At 50.6% G+C, this 12,972-nt stretch overlaps 1 protein-coding gene across 3 annotated transcripts in view; it reads left to right on the top strand.

Annotated features, from left to right (window-relative positions):
* Prkce (protein kinase C epsilon) overlaps positions 1 to 12,972 on the top strand; it is a 511,185-nt gene that overhangs the window by 482,145 nt on the left and 16,068 nt on the right. For 2 of the 3 annotated variants that reach the window (XM_087216080.1, XM_004839392.4), the window contains one exon: positions 3,935 to 4,081. In XM_087216080.1, the coding sequence (XP_087072206.1) occupies positions 3,935 to 4,081 (147 nt within the window). Of the gene's footprint in view, positions 1 to 3,934; positions 4,082 to 9,125; positions 9,156 to 12,972 lie in introns of all 3 variants that reach the window. The other variant, XM_004839393.4, reaches the window with a different exon arrangement.

Below are 12,972 nucleotides of genomic sequence, written 5' to 3'. Positions count from 1 at the left end.
TTTACATTTATCATAGGGTGTTTGTACCTGAACATGATGTATCTTAGTTCTTATTTTTCCCCCATTACCTATGCGTCCTTCACCCCTGCCACCCTTCCCTATTTACATAGACTTTGTTTCCATATTTTTTCTTTCTCATAATTTTTCCTTTCCTTTCTTCCCTTTCCCCCAATTGTTGATTCTTTGTGCTAGTTCCTGTGCTACTGAGGATTTGTTCATAAAGTCTTTTCCTATGCCACTGTCTTCAAGAGTTCTACCTAACTTATCTTCCAGCAAGTTTAGTGTTTGTCTTAATATTAAGATCCTTAATCCACTTCGATTTTAGTGCATGGTGAAAGATAGGGGTCTAGTTTTAATCTTTGGCAGGTTGAAATCCAGTTTTTCCAACACCATTTATTAAAGAGGCTATCTTTCCTCCAGTGAGGAAGAAGAGGCTTATTTTTGGTTCTGTTTCCATGGGTTCAGTCCATGGTCATCTGGGTTCCTGGGTTCAGATCGTCTGCCCTTTCCAAGGCAGAAAGAGCATGGCAGAAAAACATCGCAGAGGATTGCTGCCCAACACTTGACAGCCAGGAAACAGGGAGAGAAGGAAGGAACCTGAGGCAAGAGTAGACCCTTCCAGGTCAGGCCCCCAGTGGCTCACTTCCAGCCATCCCGCATCTCCTGTCAGCACATTCAGCTATGCACCCATCAGTGGATTAACCTGCTTATGATTATAGTGCCCCCATGATCCAGTCACCTTCCAAAAGCCCTACCTCTGAACACACGAGACTTGGGAAGGACATTTTAGACCTAACCCATAACACATCCCAAGCTCAATTAATTGATTGTTTGGGGAATTATCAGCACCTTTTCAACCTCCCGGACTCTTTGGCATGCTCTAGAAGGGCGAAGAATCCCTCCTGTCTCCACAGTGTCCCAGTCCTCATCACAGAGCGCAGTGCAGGACCAAGACTGACATGATCCTAGGAGGGTTCGAGGGGATAAGTTCTTGGTGTCCAAAGCCTGACACTGGCCAGCGCCTCCATGTTGATGCTCTCCAGGAAGGCTGAGTCTTGGCTGGGAAGGGCGCCCAGCACCATCCAGCAGGGAGGAATCTGCCTTAGGGGACTGAGTCACCCAACTTTTCACACTGAATTCTTTTCTCCTAGTTCATGTATTAAGACTTTACTTACTTCAATATTTTCTTGCTTTTTTGAATAGGTGATACATTCACATGGTTGATTGGTTGTTTGTTTGTTTCTTTGTTTTGAGACAGGGTCTCACTATGTAATTCAGGCTAGGTTTAAACTTGCTATGTAGCCCATGCTGGCTTCAAACTTGTTGCGATCATCCTGTCTCAGCCTCTCTAGTGCTGGGATTACAAAACTTTGCCACCACACCCGGCTCACATGGTCTTTAAAAAAGGAAAAACTATAAAAAAGGATACCTCAGAAGCTCTCTGTCCTATCATTGCTTTTTTATCTGTCCTTTCCTACCCCCTCAAGCCTGTGGGTAACTTTGTTTTATAGATTGTTTTTAGATATTTTTCCAGAACTTCTTTAGGTGTATATGAGCAATACAGATGTTGGTTGTTATTTTTACAAATGTTAAAAGACTCTACATATATCTTGTTTTCTCTGGATGGGGGATCTCAACAGTCAGCCCCTTTGTTCTGCCTGTCCTTTCACTTTGCAGCTGTGATTAGAAGCAGCTGCCACACAGGTCTCAGAGAGGGCTGTCCCTGGGTGATTGTCAGGGGTGGAGACAGGAACTTTCTCCTCCTCCATTTCACAGAGCCCCATCAGGCACCCAGGAGCAGCCTATAGCACCTGAGGAGCCAGGAGCCACATCTAGCTGAGCTGGCCACTGCCTGTGCCCTGACACCAGCTCAGCCACCTTCCTGTGTTCCCTGTGGACAACACAGAGCTGCAGTTCTTCACTGGGGGAGATTTTGCCCCCCACCCACCCACCCACCCACGCACTCATTTGGCAGTGTCTCCAGAAGTTTTCATTGACACAACTTGGCAGGGGGAGGGTTTGTACTTGTGTTCGAAGGGTAGAAGCCAAGGAAGTTGCCAAATAGCCCCCAGTGCGTGGGATGGTCCCCACAGCCGAGTGTCTGGTTGAAATGTCAGTAGCACTGAGATTGAGAAACTGACCGGAGAAGAGTCAGAAGTCAGAGGTCATGCTGTATTAGCTGGTTTGTGTCTGTGAGAAGGTGTGGCAGCTCTGGGGAGGCTTCCCAAGATGTTCCTCCCCGCCCAGTACACCCCACCCCTCCCACCCTAGGAGAGGGAGGCCAGAAGAGAGGAAGTGAGCAGGAGTCTTCTCCCCCCTTGGCCTTAGGACACTCTGCTTCCTCACATTGTCTCTTGATTCTAGAGCCAGAACAGATTTTCTATGACTCTGGGCATGAGCTGTCTGTCCCTGAGGACTGCTGCCTATGTGAAGGTGGCACTGAACTCTAGAGAAGGCTGTTTATATTGTAGAATTTTACAGTGTACAACCTATGCAACAGTAATTGTCCATCCCGCTGCCTCTCTTCTTCAGCACATTGCCTTCAGGCCCAGCCTTCAGCCTCCTACTCAGTCATTACAGTTTACTGAGTGCACAGTAAGAGGCAGGCACTAAGCCAGGTGCTAGACAGATTAGACTGAGTTCTAAATCATAGAGCTCACCTAGGGAAAGCAGTACTCAGATTAATTATAATTTATATAAACAGAAACATGAGGTCCAGGGTATCAACAGAGGAGAGGATCTGGGGAAGCTTCACAGAGGAGGCAACATTTTGAGTGGTTCTTAGAGAACCCTAGGACCTGGAGAGGGGCATTCAGCCCGAGGGATTAAAGTGGCAAAGGCCCAGTGAGATAGACAAGGTTCCAACTGCAAGGTCCTGTGAGGTAGGCTGAGAAGTGTAGCCCTCGTGGTGTGGGCCATCGAGGCTTTGGAGCAGGGGTGACCTCGCTGGTGGAAAGATTAGGAAAAGGAAAGGCATTGTTCCCATTCCAGTTTTAGTCCCCAGAGCCCCATCCTCTCTCCCTCTCCCCTAGCATTTAGCCCACCTGCTCCACTTTCCAGCCTCTCGGGCCAGGGATAGCAGGAGGAGCTCCCTTGCTGACGAATCCTGAAACTCAACCATTATAGACATATTCCTTTGGAGTGTTTTTTGTCCTGTCTAGTTCCTTTGTTTAGATACAGATGTGCAGCTTTAACCCTGTGAAGTGCCCACTTTGTCTCTGACACACACATATGCATACATATGCACAACATGTGTATGTACATGCATGCACAGCGTACACATGCCGGCATTCCAAATGGCTATCAGAAGTATTCCCACCTCTTAGCATTTTAGCTTACCTTATATTGATCTCAATGAAAGTGACTCATTTAATAAACTCCCCTGGGTGTGTGGGAGTTACAAGACACCACCAAAAAGTACAGGGCATGCCAGTGTGGTTTGATTAAAAAGTGAGGAGGGGCCGAGTCCAAGAAGAGGAGAGGGGAGGAAGTGTGTTTGAGTGTTTACCCGCTCGTGCATAACTAGTCTTTCCTCACCCCAAATGGACGTGTCCTCTCACTGTGAATGAGTTTGTCAGATCGTGAGGGCCTGGGACTCTGAAGGGGATCAGAGAGTTAATAAGAGCCTGCCACCGTAATCTCAACTTGGGACCTTGCTAGCTGTGTGACTGTGGCCCAGTTAATTAACCCCTCCCTGCCTCAGGTACCTACCTTGTGAAATAGAGCTTACTGGATGAGGAAGACAGAGGTGAACACCTCTCTGTGGTTAGGTGAGAAAGGCGGCTGGCGACCGCTGCACCTAGGTGAATGTTCACAAGTACCCTGAGAAGTAAGGGCCTGCACAGTTCAACAGCAGGCCTGGGAGGTGGCTGCGACGCTGCCAGGCTGACTCCGTCACCTGTGGGTGATTCTGTGCTATGTCCTCACCCCATAGTTCATGACCAAGAACCCGAACAAGCGCCTGGGCTGTGTGGCAGCACAGAATGGCGAGGACGCCATCAAGCAGCACCCCTTCTTCAAGGAGATCGACTGGGTGCTCTTGGAGCAGAAGAAGATCAAGCCGCCCTTCAAGCCGAGAATTGTAAGTCAAGCCCTGAGCCCCCCTGCCCACCCTGAGGGTTGGGCCAGCCACTTGCTTCTCCCTGCATGTGCCCCAGAAGTGAAGCATGTTTCGTGGCCCAGATGACATCAGCAGAGGTGGCGAAGACGCCCCCATGGCCAGTTTCTTATGCCAAAGTGTTGGCTGAAAGCACACAACCAATGGCAGGAGCCAGTGGCATCTTATGTGGCCACAGGCGAGCACCTCTTCCTTCAGTCCAGGTTTACGTTCTCCTTTGAATCAAACAATTCCAAGTGGTGCAAGCCTTCCGCATCCAGGGAAGATGTAAGATTTTCTTATAGATAGATGGGGCTGTTCCTAAAGGAGCCCATTTCAAGGAAAATCATTAACTAAATATGGGTCCTAGTCACCATGTGGCACTATCTCAAGCGTGCAGTCCAGGCTCCGACTGTCCAGTGGGAGCATGTGGGAGTCTCACCTGGAAGAGGTGACTTCCCAGGGCCATTTCAGATCGTCTTCTGCTCTCAGTCTGATGCAGGTGCGTGTGGTGCCTGTCACCAGCAGGTGGGAAAGGAGTATTTGGAGTTCAGAGGTTGGAGAGGAACTTGTCTCAGGAAACAAAGACCACATCTTGGTAGTAGCCTTCTGCTGGAGTGGAAAGGCCTGGCAGTGCACTTCAGGGTGGGAGGAAATGGTGCAGGGGGATCTTAATTCTTAATTTTTTAGCCCAGTGAGACCATCAGTCTTTCAGATGGAGAATGATAGCCAGCTGACCAGCTCTTGGAGCTGAATCGAGGACTATGACATAAGAGATTATTGGGCAGGAGCCCAGAGCTATGAGGCTGGGGTCCCAGGCAGGGAAGCCCCAAGATCATCCAGTCATGCCTGAGTTACCCACAGTCTGTCAGAGGAGGCCCCTTCCTACCACTCAGTACAGAGAAGGTGCCCTGTGGATCTGCAGAGAAGAATCCCATTCTACTTGAGCCATTATCAGTAGTGCTGCAGTTGCTAGAAGTGTTCCCTGAGGGTGACCCTCAGCTGACAGACACAGTTGAGCCTGGGTGCTTGATCCTGTCATCGTTCTTCAAATGTGTCCTCCTTTGGTTTGCATGGCTTTTGTGGGGGGAGCACATAACTTGGGACGGGCTAGAACTAGATTCATCTTTCTCTCCTGCACCCTGGACCTAACCACAGTGCCAGGTCCCTGTGCCAAGCCCATGCTGTGGGTTTGGTGGACTAGGAAAGTTTAGGGTGCAGGCTCCTCAGGATGACTCTTCCCCACTGCCACAGGGCTTCCTGCATGTGCCACCCTGCCTGATAGCTGGGAGCCTCCACAGGACAAGATTAACCAATCCCCCAACAAAATAGGGGAAGCATTCACCAGAGGCCTAGCAGAGGAGGAAAAAAAAGTAAAGGCTCAGACCTGAGGATGAATTTATATTAAATTTAATCTAAGTTAATCATCCCCAAGAAAATGGAAAGTAGACCTAAGTAAAGAGTTCAGGCTCACACAACAGAAACTCAGGATGAGATCAGAAGCTGAACAGATGTCACCACCGATCTGCAAAATGGCTAGACTCTAGGTTAACACAACCACTTTAACCAGGCTCAGGGAGCACCAGGTTCAGCTGAGCCAGACAGAGATGGAGGAGCAGCCCCTCTTGTGGGGTGTAGATTGCAGAGGTCAGGATTGAGGACATCGAGGGTGTGAGGGGGCACAGTAGCTGGTGTGGGAGTCTGCAGCAAGGTCTTCGGAGAGAAAGAAGGAGGGAAGAGCTTTATCCATAAAATCCGAAGGCCATTTTAATGTAGGGATTCATAGAGACAAGTCTCTCCCTGAGAGTAGTAGGTGACAGGATCTTAACTGTCAGAGGCCCCTCCTAGGTGTTCTTACTCAACCCCAGTGGAGGTGCACACACTGAGATTCAAACAGCACTGAGAGACTTCTGTCCTCAAACCCTTCACAAGGCCCCAGCAGTCCCAGGAGTTCCTCCCAGGGACTTGCGGCCTTTAGAGTAAGACATGTGCTCAGTGAGGGCATAGAACTCTGAGGAGTCACACTGCCCAGCCCCCCTCAATGAGGGAAATGAGGGGAAGGCTGTGAGGGGAAGGTGTGTGGGGACTGGGCATGAGGCTTGGGCAGAATTCAACACAGGAGAGAGGCCAAGAGTGAGGAGAGAACTGAGAGAAGGCGCACACCTCACCTGCGTGACAGTGTGGAGGCTTTGCCCTGCTCACACAGCCAGGAAGCTTCTTCCTGCTCCCCCTTGTGGTGTTGCTTCTGTGGGCAGGGATCTGAGGGGCCCCTGGGAGCCAGCAGGAGGAAGTAATTCCCTGGGCAGGGGTCCCAGGCCACTGGGACTTTCTGAGAGGATGGCAAAGAGAAAGGGCCTGTCCCATCCAGATGCTCCTAGCAGTCAGCTCCTAAAGATGGCCCTCACCATTGCCAGGGAAACTATCTTCCCACATCCCTGCTCTGCCCCTGAGACCTCAGGTTATCCTCAGCACTGGGGTGTGAGGGCCTCCAAGAAGAAGGCGTTATTAGGCTGATATGATTTCAGCTGGAGGAGAGAATTAGACATCTGGTAGCAGGGTGCATGAGACATTGTGCCGAGGGTGTTTCTGGTCACACTTGGCTGACACACATGGGTTCTCGCAGAGCACTCAGCTATAGGTCCTCAGAGCCTTGTTCAGTCTCCTTGAATACCTGATCATGTGCCTGTCCCCAGGACCTGAGCTTTCTCTCAAGAGAAAATCTAAGTTAGAAAAGAAAAGGGTAGCTCGTAGCTAGTTAGCTGTCCGGAGTGTGTCCTGACTGTGGCCCTAAGTGGAAGACTCTTTCTTGAAACAAGGAGCTGGCATCAGCCTGCATCACCTGTGGGCTGGAATTTGGCAGAAACAGATGTGAAGTTGATTTAAGCTACTCAGTGACTCAGAAAGCCCAGCAGAGCCAGTGTGAACATTCACACCAGGTTTATACAAGCCCCAACTCAGGGGTCCCTGGGTGTGTCCCCAGCTTGTATGGCACCAGTGAGGATACTTCTATGCTCCATAGGCAGGCGCAGCCTTACTGCAGACAGAATGGACTGCCACCCACAAGAGGTCACTGGGGAGGCACCGGGGAGTAAGGCAGGGCCCCACAGAAGTTGTCCTTCTACTCCTGGGACGGGAACTCCATCTCAAGCCTGGCTTTCTGCAGGCTGAAAGTGTCCTAGAACTTGAGTCCACGTCCGTTACCTTCTCAAGAGAGCTGGGGAAGAAAGGGCTTTGAAAGAGGGAGAAAGGTAAGCTAGCTCAGAGCCTGGCCCTGGCAAGGAACAGCCAGGGATGGTGTGAGGTTCTGGGATGCTGGGCCTCAGGGACAGACTCCAAGTCAAAGGAAAGACAGTGCAAGAAGGGAAGATCACATCTATAAACAGACATCACTAGCCCTGCAGTTGGAGGTGGCTGCAAGGAGATGTTGGGCGCGGGTTTAAAGAATCCAGGAAGGCAGGTGTACAGACACCCCCCATCTGAAGACTGAGCATCCCCCGGGTGAGGTGGTCAAGGACTGCAGCCCAGGAGGCAGCTCTAGGTATCCCCTGCCTGGGGCTAGCTCCTGAGCCATGTCCCTGTGACCTCACACCAGGATGCCACTGTCCCCAGAAACCTACTCAGTCTGTATTTCCCAGCCACTCAGCTACCTGTGCAGAGCCTGAGTCACCTGACGGGGGGATATCCTGTCAGTCTGGTTTAGGAAGGAATTGGTTTTAACAGGTGGCTTGTTTGGTGCTTCAAGTGAGGCCAGAGTGGTCATACTAGCCAGTCTCGGGCTTAGAAAGGCCAAGTCACAGCAACATGTTTTTCTACAGCCCCTGGCCCTGCCCTCCCACCACACACATGCACATAGACCCTGACTTCTCCCTGGTGGCTAATGCCCACAGGGCTGAGGATCTGTCAAGAGAACAGCTCTCGGGCCTGCCTCCCAACCCTTCTGCAGGACGCTCCTGCCCCTCTGAAGATAGGGGAAGTTGTCCAGGTTTGAGGCTAGAATTTGGCCTCTGGCCATGTTCCATCATATCTCAGCTGGCTGCTGTCCCTATGGGCTTTTGCCTTCCTGAGAAGTTTGCTAAGCTGAGATTTCTGCTTCTCTGGTGCACAGACCTCCCTGTGTAACCCCTGCCCTTATTTCCCCCTGCGTTTCCTGCCTTCAGGTTATCACCCTTTGTCCTAACCCCACCCAGCATACTTCTCAGTGACCTCTGCATCCGCATGGAGATTTCCCTCTCATTCGTCCTCCTCGTCCTCCTCGCTACTAGTTATATTCCTCCTGGCCACCCTGTGCCCACCCACACACCTGAACTGATTTTGTGTGAGTGAGGTGTCATCAGTACCTAACCAAAGACTTGGTGCCAACATTTACTCAAATCAGTGTTCTGGGAGTGGCTGGTTTCAGGGCAGGGGTGCACAGAGTGGGACATTTGATGGCATCACCTAGCAGTGTGGGGCGAGTGAATAGGAAAGCCAGCCAGGCTGCTGCCAAAGCCTTTGATACCAGAAAAAGTGTCCACACATGGGGCTGGGGATGTAGCTCAGAGGCACAGCGCCTGCCTGGCAACCTCAAGGTCCTGAGTTCGATCCCCAGTACCAAAAAAAAAAAAAAAAAAAATGTCCACACATGGAATCCACTGGTGTATCTGCTGGGGATTTTTTTCTGAAATGGTGGCATTATCTAATCACCAGTGAAAGTAGCACAGTCAGCTCTTGTGCTGTTGGTGGGCTTACTTTCTTTTGGGACAGTAGGGACAGAGTGACATGTTTGGTTGAAGAGATCGTCTGACCTTGCAGATCTGGGGGATATTCTGCTTGTTCCTGGCTTCCCTCTTGGATACCCATTCCTTGGCCCCTGGAGAACAGACTGTGAGACTAAGGCTTCCAGGGCTTCAGCACTGGAGCGGGGATCGCCAGTGTAGGAGGGAGAGCTCTGCCTCCCCAGAAACCAAGCTGTCCTCAGTGAGCACCAAAAGCAATGAGGGAAATGCTGGCCGAGTAAACTTCTCTTGTGTACGTGTTCTCTCTTTTCAAGTTTGCTTCAGTGTGAATGTCCCTCTTTAAGGTAAGGCTTCCAGAGTGGGGAGTCTCTCCAGGTAGGTGAGCCCACAGGCCTGGTGACATAGAAGCCCCTTTCAACCTCATGATCGTCTCCATCCAGCCATCCATGCTGCATGGCAGGACCCTGAGGGAGGCCCCTCCTGCATGCTCCTGCATGACCAGGCTGTGCTGAGAGAAAACCTGGGAAGTGGGCTCGTGACCCTCATACCCTCACTTACTGAGCGGCCGAGGAGGAGCCCAGCTGAGCTGGCAGCCCCAGGGACCCTGAGAGTGTGAGGCCAGGGGACCATTAGATGCCATTCTCATCCTCCATCCTGCTGGAGCAGGAGCAGGACTCACCAAGGACACCCCCCTGGACTGCATCCACACTGTGGTGAGAGCCCATACCCCGCTAGAGGCCATAGGCTCCCTCACAGAGTTAGGGCTCTCGCCCGGGGCTGGAAAGGTCCAAAAACCCAAGTTTAGTAGTTGGCTTAGGTGGTGGCATGGCACAGAGGACAGGGGACTGCCTTTGACTTCAGGGAGACCTGGATCGGAGTAAGACTGCTCTTACAGGACAGCCATGTGATCCTGAGGATTCACCTCCGACCTGGACCTCTGGCCTCCTTACCTGTGAAATGGGCTGAGAATACTTCCCTCACGGAGCTATAAACAGGGTGAATAACAAACCTGAGAAAGATGCTTTGTGCTCTGTACCTGCCTGGGAAACTGTAGAACCCCTCTCTCCCTTGGCCACCCCTTTCCTGAGCCCACACATCCCTCTACCACTCATCCCAATACTCTTAAGACACAGAGCTCAGAATCACAGCAGTGGTTGGTCTTTGGGCTCCAACTCAGGCAGGATTCAGTTTGGCCCATGGATCCTTGCAATGATCAGCACAGTGCCTGACATACATTGAGCACTTGGGATCACGAGAAGGCACCCGGAGTCTGAGGCTGGGGTAGGCGGCTGATATGGACCTCACTCCTGCTCCAGAGGGCTGGGGTGACAGGCATCTAGATGAGGAGGTTACACATCCAGCAGGGTGGCAGCCGTAAGCGGGAGGAAAGGCACATGGAGACCATGAGAAACATGGCTCAGAATTCTGTACAGAGCCTGTTTGGCCTAATCCTCTAAGACCACTGGGCTGAGTGGGGAGTACCTAGCAGGAGGCACAACAAGAGGCCAGCTCACCCCAGATGCCCGGCCCCAGCCTTTTTCCCCTTGAGATCATGTCCCAATTGTCTCCACAGTATCAGTGTCCTCCTTTTAGTCTACAGATTGTTCGGTGCCCAGCCCTGTGCTGGTGGTGGTCATCAATGAGATCCCTCACCAATACAGTAAGTTCCCAAATCCCACTAAGCTAAACAGCTATGCTGGGGCATCTTGGACTCTGCACAAGAGATTTGGCCATCTAAAAAGTCTTCGATAGCAGGAAATGGCCTGGGGGGGGGTGGCAACCCACCACCCACTACACCATGTTAATCCCTCCCTCACCCTAACTTCCACTCCAGGGAGAGTCAACCCATGGCTGGGCTGGCTTGGGCTTGGTTGATCATCTCTGTATGTTCCTTAGTTTTCCTTTATGACTCAATGGTTGTTAGATTGCCCTATGCCTTCAGAGGTTCATCAAAGTGATGTTTATTGAACATCTCCTCCTAGTCCCTCTGGTGCTTGAAGTAACACACATGGCCTACCTGGGAGCCCAGAAGGATTTGCTAGGCTCTGTGTGACGGAAGGAAAGAGAAGCAGGAGAAATCAGGACGGTTTCCCAGGGGGTGCTGAATCCACAGAGAAAAATGGGTAGGGCTATGGGGAAAGACATCCACAGGCCACCTGTAGTCAAAAGGGGTTTATTGAGATGTACTTGGCACATTTTTTGCAGCCCTGAAGGGGAAGATTGGCAAAAGCAGGGAAAGAACCCCCTGCCAACACCCTAATGGCACCAGCTTTGGAAGTTTAGGGGGTGGGAGAAAACTCTGTGATGTGAAATACTAAAGGAATAATGGGCAATAGGGTAAATTCTAGAACTTCACTAACAAAAATGTTTACTGGGGAAAGGAGTTTTGAGCCTTGCCTCTCACTGTTGGGGACAGAGGGTAAGAGATGCCATGAAGCAGGCCTCACCAAACAGGCTGAGAGTGAGGGCCTCTGTGGTCCCAGGAGCCTTGTCTAGCCACTCGCTCCTCACCCTGTGACTTGCAGAAGGTCCCATTGCAGTGGGGCCACATTGCTAGAGGAGCAGTGCCCTCCTGCAGTCTCATGGAGAGGACTAAAGGATGGAATGGCAGCCAGGAGTGCAGGACCATGCTCCTGTACTTGGAGGCCGGTTCAGGTCCATCAGAGTAGGAGGAGAAAGAACCCACACCTTCCCCAAGAAGGGGCTCCACCCTCCAGCCCATGAGCCCTAAAACCTGCATGTGCTCTTTGAAGTGTACAGGTGTGTTATACAATTCGACACACTGGCAGGGTCCCTGGGCCACATCCACCTCCAAGGCTAGGACTTTGAATGTCCAGGACCCATCTATCGTGGCAGAGAGGAGCTCCAAGGAATCCAGTTTTGCATTTGCGGGACCAGTGCCCTGTTTCTTTTCTTTGTGTCAGAGGCGGGGTGGTAGCAGAATTAGATTTAGACTAAACATTCAAGTATTTTTCTAGAATTCTGGCATTTGACAAATACACATTAGACTTGTGAAAGTTTGTTAAGGTTCTCCATGGACCTCTGTCTCTTCAAAGTGAGATGGCCTGGCTACACGAACACGGGCTATCTTCTCTCTGTGTTTTCCTAGCTACTCCTTCCTGGGACCTACTCCACTTTAAAAGAGATTTGTTGTTGTTGTTGTTGTTGTTGTTGTTGTTGTTGTTGTTTTCCTAGAGCACAGAGCTTGGATGTCAGTGGAATATTTCAGGTGTGTGAGCCCAGCTGAGTGTAGAGGAGGGTTGAGAACGTCTGGGCTGGTGACTTGCCCTCTGTAGGGCATGGAAAGATAAGCTCTGGAGAGTGGGGCCTTATTGGGTAAGATGACTTAGAAAATAAATCAGACCTGGGGACTTTGACCAGCGTCTCTGCTAGTGTTTGGCAGCAATGGGATTTGCAGTCTTTCTGGGGAGTCATGACAGACTTGGGTCACAGTTACCGGGGGTGTATAGGTGTTCCACCAAATGATTCAGAATAGTCACCCCAAAATAGAGGACTCCAGAATTATGCACCCACCTTGTAAGCTAAAGAAGGAAGGCTACAGAAAGCTGGGTGCTGGGCCCTGCTGGCACTCTCTGTGCTGCCCAAGCCAGTCATGGGAGCGCCTACTCCCTTTTTATAAAATGAAGAATGTAAGTAATCCTTAAGGTATCTTCCAGCCCCTACCCTTCCATGTAAACATGCTTTATAAGAACAGGGACTTATGGGGTTTTTAAATCAATTTTAGTGCAACAAAATTTATATCGGCTACAATATACCCATTTAAAATGTATAATTTTTCTGTTTTGTTTGTTTGTTTGGTTGGTTTTTGGCCATGCTGTTTGTACTACCTCTGAGCTACACCCTCAGTCCCTAACATGAATCAGTGTATCCACCCCCACACTGAATACAAAGAACATCTCTGTCCTCCCCCAAAATTCCCTGGTCCCATGAGCCCCAAGCAACCTCATCTACTTTCTGTCACTGGTGATGAGATGTGGGTTTTTTCTAGAGTTTCACATAAATGGAGCCACATAGTGTTATTTTATGTCTGGCCTCTTTCATTCACTCAGCATCATGTTTTTGAGATGTGGGACTTTTCCAGAAAATCCAATCATATACTAAAGTAGAGAGAACCGCCCTCTAAATCCCTGTGTGCTCATC

The sequence above is a fragment of the Heterocephalus glaber genome, unplaced genomic scaffold, assembly GCF_053883595.1.
Source record: "Heterocephalus glaber isolate CG9 unplaced genomic scaffold, H.glaber_assembly_v1.0 deba00001457, whole genome shotgun sequence".
Lineage (NCBI taxonomy): Eukaryota > Metazoa > Chordata > Mammalia > Rodentia > Bathyergidae > Heterocephalus > Heterocephalus glaber.
This window is presented reverse-complemented; position numbering and strand designations above follow the sequence as displayed.